Here is a 6,000-nt window from a genome sequence, read left to right on the forward strand (position 1 = left end):
ACATAAGGATTTTTATGTTACTGCCTTAAAAATCCAGGACTGGAGAATATTTGGTTATTTCTCATTTATACCCTGCCTGCTTCCAAAAAAGGCTTAAGCCTGATTATTTGTTCTGCTGCCTACCAACCATCACCTCCCACTGTCAGAAACATTTTTCTTATTTCTAACCTCTGGAATTTTCCATGCTAGATTAATAGTGAAGTCAGAATTAGGACTCACCATTGCTCAAATTTCTTGTGAGAAAGACCAGCGCACTGAGTTATACCTTCTCTCCAAATTGATAACTTAATTAAGATGATCACAAAACCAAAATCAAATGAACACTCAAACAAGAAAGGTGAAGGGGGCATGGAGGTGGGGAGAGAGAGAGAGACAGTCCCCTTACCTTTGAAGTACGGTATATAGGACACATTCAGGCCCTGCTGGGAGATCTCTTTTTGGAAGGTGGGGGTAAAGGTGCGAAGGGTCACTGAGATGTTCTGCTTCACCTGGATCTGCTCTATAGACCCTCCAGGGCAGAAGGAGCCGAAGTACAGGTCCTGGCCGGGGACAGCGCTGGCCACCAGGTAGCTGAAGCTGGTGCTGCAGCCCCTCTCGTGTGTGTGCTGCTGCAGCTTCTGGGCCGGCACCAGCGCCAGGCTGAGCCTGTCCTTGGGCACCAGCAGCTTCCAGGAGAAGTCATGCAGCTGCACGGGCAGCTGGAGGATATTGCTGGGCACCCAGAGTGTGTAGGNGTGGGGACTACATGAGCGTTTTCTTGCTGAGACCCCTGTGATGATCAACCTGATGAGCAAACAGTAAATGACCCACTGGGGCCTTTGCTGAGGCCAGTGCACAATGGACTGCAGGCAAAAATGTCACAACAGGTGGTTTTTCGTTCCCTCCCGACCCCAGGTAGGGGACTTTTTTCCCTGAAAGCATAACTCACATCTGGCAATATTATTTAACATTGATGCTTAGGGGAAAAATGGGAAGTGAGAAAACAAAGTCAATAACTAACAATACATCTGGCCTGTGAGATCTGAGGAGGCATCAAATCAGCCAAAGACAGTGTGAGAGTTTCCACCTACTTCTTTTTCACAAAGCAAATGATGAGTCCCAGGCCAAACAGCAGTAAGGCTCCACCTGCCACCACTGCGATGATGATGACTGTCAGGTCTGTGAGCAGAGACACAAGGAGACAGAGAGGAGACAGGTGGGGTTAGCCCAACGATGAACTTGAGTAGTCTCCAGGGACGGCCACCATCCACTCCTTCCCTTCTGTTCACACGCACATGCTGCTCCTCACATCATGAAGTCTATTTCTCTTCCTCTTGGATCTGGGCTGGGCAAGAGAAGGTGGCTGTGACAGTTCTAGGCCTAACCTTTAAGAGGACTGTCAGCCTGCACTGTCTCTCTGAGGGGAAGCCAGCTACTATGTACGAAGTCTGACTCTGCTGAGACCACCATGCTGTGAGGAAGCCCAAGCTAGCCACGTGGAGACTCCATGGGCAAAACCCCCAGCCCAGCTGAAAGTGAGGACCAAGGCCCCAGACACTTGTCCAGTGGAGCCATCCTGGCCATCCTCTAATGTTCCAGGCGTCTGTCTGGGGCTTCAGATATCCTGGAACACAGGTGAGCCACCCTGCTGTGCCCTCTCCAAATTCCTGAACCACAAAATATGAGCAAACAAAATGGTTATTGTCTAAGCCACTACATTTGGGTACAGTTTGTATGCAGCAATGGGTAACTGAAACAAACTGGGGGACCTACCAGATCTACTCCAAAGGCTACTCCTGGTCTATACCAGGAGTGCTCCCCCAGTCACCACAGCCAGTGTTGGAGAAGGTAAGAGCAGAGGAGTGTAGGAGCCAAAAGTCAGAAGTGAAGGAGGTAAGGAGAAGATTGTTTCATTTGGGCTGTCCTTTTCCTACAGTTGTGCAAAGGAAAAAGAAAATAAATCAGAGAAGAAACCCTGAACCAAACAAGGATTTAGAATGTATTGCTTGTTTACCAAGAAAGCAAAAGGTGAGATTTAGAGAAAATAGGAATAGAAATAAATGACAGAAAATGAACGTAAGAGAGGAAGAAAACCCAGGAGGTAAGCTGAAAGTGTGGGAGACCTTTCCACTTGTGGCTTTTTGTTCCCATCAATTCTCTTCCTACTAACTGGTTGTGTGGCCTTGGGTGGACAATCACTCTGACCACCAGAAAGGGAAGAGGCTGGAAGAAGCAGCCTTCATGGTCCCTTCTGGTTCCCACACTCGTGAGGCTCTGTGGCCATCACCAAATAAAGGGTCTACATCCCCACCACAAACGCATGCCTTTGCTTGAAACGTTCAGTGGGTCTTGCAACTTTGAGGAATAAAGGCAAACTCATCCTCCCAATTCCAAGGCCTGCCACAGAGGGCAATGAATGGATTCGTGTTTCACCGAGACTAAATACAAAATACCAGCACCATGAACCTCTTCCATACTTTCCAGGTCCCACATTTTAGGTCCCAATGCTGGGTGCCTTGATATTTTTATGAGGTGGTCATTATCATCTACTCTACAGATGAGGAAGATCATAGGAGTAAAGAGACTTCCCAATGTCAGAGAGAGATTAATGGTAAAGAACAGTGGTAGATTGACTAAAAAATTTAGGTTGGCCAGAAGAATGTGATAGAAGGGATGGTGTGTGAGCTCCTAACCTAATTATCAGGAGACCCTGCATGCTTCCTTGGTCTTTGGTGGATCTCTCTGCCTCTGCCATGACGACAGGCCCAGGCTAGAGGATAAGAGACCACACGGAGGGGAGCCACATAAACCCAGTTGTCTTGGATGATCTTGGCCCCAGATGTGTGATAGTGCCCAGCCACAATTAGCAAAGTCCTCCAGCCAACCTGCATCTGACCACGGGTGCATGAGAAAGTGAGCCCTGATAAGCCTAGCTTGGACCAGAATTGCCTAGCCAATGTGTGAGCGATAATAGATGGCTGTTTTTAAGCCACTGTGTTCTGGGGTGGTTTGTTATGCAGCATTATTGAATGAGAAAGTGAGCCCTGATAAGCCTAGCTTGGACCAGAATTGCCTAGCCAATGTGTGAGCAATAATAGATGGCTGTTTTTAAGCCACTGTGTTCTGGGGTGGTTTGTTATGCAGCATTATTGATATAATAGCTGACTGATACATGGACAGCTTGGACTCAATTGTGTTTTATGACTTGTCTCCTAGGCTTGCTCCTTACCCTTCAGCTGCCAATTTTCTTTCCACTGCCATCTCCCAAAGACCTTGAAGGCCCTTACCCATAGTCCTTGGGGCAAGTGTCACCCAGAAGAGCAGGTCCAGCTGCTTGCCACTGACAGGACTGCAGTTAGAGATGTTGACCCAGAAGCTGTGTTGGTGGAAGCTTGGCTTGGGGAGCACATCCTCCTCCAGGGTGAAGATCTCCTCGGCCCGAGCACGCTGCTCCTGGATGATCATGAATGCTCTCCCCGTCTGGCATACCACACCAGTCCGCTCCTTGACAAAGGTCAGGCAGGCCACCTGGTCGCTGGGTACGCTAATGTTCCAGGACACTGAGGTGAGGGATGGCAGGCCCCGGTCCCAGTTAGGAGTCCTCAGGTAGACCTTGCTTTTTGTGTCTGGGGTCACTGTGAAAATGCNTAGCTTTCCGTCCTGCTCTCTCACATTTCTACCGTCTGTTAAACTGGCAGACAAACTCCCAAGGAGTACTTCAGGATGAAATGCTCTCTTCTTTTCTGCTCACGTTCTTTCCTCTGTGTGTCTGTGTCTTAGGTGCTAAGAGACAAGTGGGCAGGGCAGAGGTTTTCCCTCCACCCAGGCACGCTGCCTGGGGTCCCTGTCTGCGGGAGGCAGCTCTGTGCAGTGGTGAGAGCTGTGAGTGGCTCTGGGGAGATCTCAGCTTGGACTCCGTGCTGCCACTTCCTCACGGGGTGGCCTCGGGCAGGCTCCTTTACCCCTCATGGCCTCAGCCCCTACACTGTAGAGACTCTGAGAGCACCCACATCAGAGATCTCAGTGGCCCAGCAGGGAGATGACTATCGGTTTGGCTGTCCTCCATTCATCAAAATTTCTTAGGGGACTAGCACGTGTCCAGCACTGTCAGGGGTTAAATGAATAAAAAATGGAGCAAGTCAAAGTTCTGGACCTCAAGGCTCTGGGTCTCTGTGTGTGGGAGCAGGAAAGTGGGCAGTGATGCAGACAGTGGGGACAGGGGGCGTTTGGCTGGGGAGGGCTAAATGAAGTAGGGGTGGATCTCACAAGGTTAAGGCAGAGGGCTGGGCGGAGAGGCATGGGCATGGGCACGGGGAAGGGCGACACACTTCTGAGGATGCATGTTCCAACGGAGGCTGGTCCCAAAGGCAGAGCGCTAACGCCGCGCTCCATTTGCCTGCTGGTCACCCTTGCTCACCTGCACTGTGGGGGGCATTTCTGATCATTCGATTTACAACCTCCCCACTGAACCCCACCAAGAAGTCGGGCAGTGAGGGGAGAGCTGCCCAGAGCCCAGAATGAATGCACTAAGGGGCGTACTTATGGTCTTTTCCACGTTCATCCACAGGCGTGTCAGGTCATCACAAAGGAAGGAGATCTTGTGTTTGGAGCCAGGAGTCAGGGTGAGGTTGGTACTGCAGGTCCGAGACTCTAGACACACGAAGCAGCCGGGGACAAACTTGCGGGTTTGTTTGACTGGCCGAGGCTCGATGGTGAGGGACATGGCTCGCTCGTTACTTAAGTCAACCACGTACGTTTTATCTGAAACCACATATAGAAAACCAGCATGAAGCATGGGTCAGCAGCAACCACGTGAAAGGGCAAAAATTAGTAGAAAACCTCTCCTGTGGAAGAAATTGACATACGGTGTCATGGCTGGGGAATGTTGGATAAACACATTATTATTAAGGCAACATTACAATAACTTTAAAAGAAGGTTAAAAAGAAAAATGGGCCTCACCTTAATAAAAACAAAGAGAATATCATTATAAATGTGGAGTAAACACAAATTATAAAAGCAAAAAAAAAAAAAAAAGATTAAAATATCTGACAGTAGGTGCCATAAATAACGTTAAAGAATGAAGGACACACTGGGAGAAAATGTTTGCAATATAGAATGACTTAGTAGACTTAGTTTCACCTTAAATCACTAACATCTTTTTAGTGTCAAAAGGAAAAGAAAAAGGAAAAAAAAGAACGATTGTGTAGTTCACAGAAAAGGAGACATAAATGTTCAAATATTCAAAATATAAAAAGTTCTTACCGTTACTTGTGATCAGAGAAAAGCAAATTGAAACAAGGTGTTGCTGTTTCCCCTGATCAAATGGGGGGCATACCGAGAGCTGTGGGGAAACAGGCACTCTCCCACATGGCTGTCAGGAGCCTGGAACAGCCTGTCACACGAACTTGGGAATTAGCATAAAAGTGAAACCTCATCCCCTGGGACCCATGCAGCGTGATGTGTGCCCATGTTTCACTCCAGCACTGTGATTGTAGAAAACTAGTAACCACCTAATACCAGGATAGTTAAATAAACCGCGGGACATTCAGTAATGAAATATCATGCAGCAGTTAAAAAGAATGTTATCCCCAGAAGGGGATACACCACAACCCCTGAAGAGCACTGTTTACGCAGTTGCTTTTTAATTACATTCATTCTGCTTTTATAAAAAAATCAGGAAAATAGGAAGGTGCCTGTGCAAGGCAGTGCTGTGTTTGTAATCCAAGGGGGTGGGCAATGCCACCCATCAGATCACTTTGCCTCCCTCCCTGCAGCTCCAGCAAATAAGTTCAACTTCAGATGGGAAAGCTCTGATTCCCAAGAGGGCTAAGCTTCCTTCTTCTTGGTAGCAAGTACCATATAATTAATGGAATTGCTCCTTTTGAACTGGCTGCCAGGGAGCTCAGTGTCAAATTAGAAGCATAGTTAGGGAAATGTCTTATGGTCGTTATAACTATTAACTCTTTTTTTTTGTCTTTTTTCATGTCCGGCAACGGATCGCAACCCTCAGTGTCGCGCCC

General features: G+C 48.0%; 1 protein-coding gene across 1 annotated transcript in view; it reads right to left on the bottom strand.

The window, feature by feature from the left end:
- Window positions 1-6,000, bottom strand: part of CDCP1 (CUB domain containing protein 1) — a 117,032-nt gene that overhangs the window by 6,754 nt on the left and 104,278 nt on the right. The window contains exons 6-7 of the mRNA XM_008567289.1: window positions 4,507-4,740; window positions 386-760 (exon numbers count right to left, since the gene is read on the bottom strand). Of these exons, the coding sequence (XP_008565511.1) occupies window positions 386-760; window positions 4,507-4,740 (609 nt within the window). The remainder of the gene's footprint in view (window positions 1-385; window positions 761-4,506; window positions 4,741-6,000) is intronic.

Source organism: Galeopterus variegatus, unplaced genomic scaffold (genome assembly GCF_000696425.1).
Source record: "Galeopterus variegatus unplaced genomic scaffold, G_variegatus-3.0.2 Scaffold307, whole genome shotgun sequence".
Classification (NCBI taxonomy): Eukaryota; Metazoa; Chordata; class Mammalia; order Dermoptera; family Cynocephalidae; genus Galeopterus; species Galeopterus variegatus.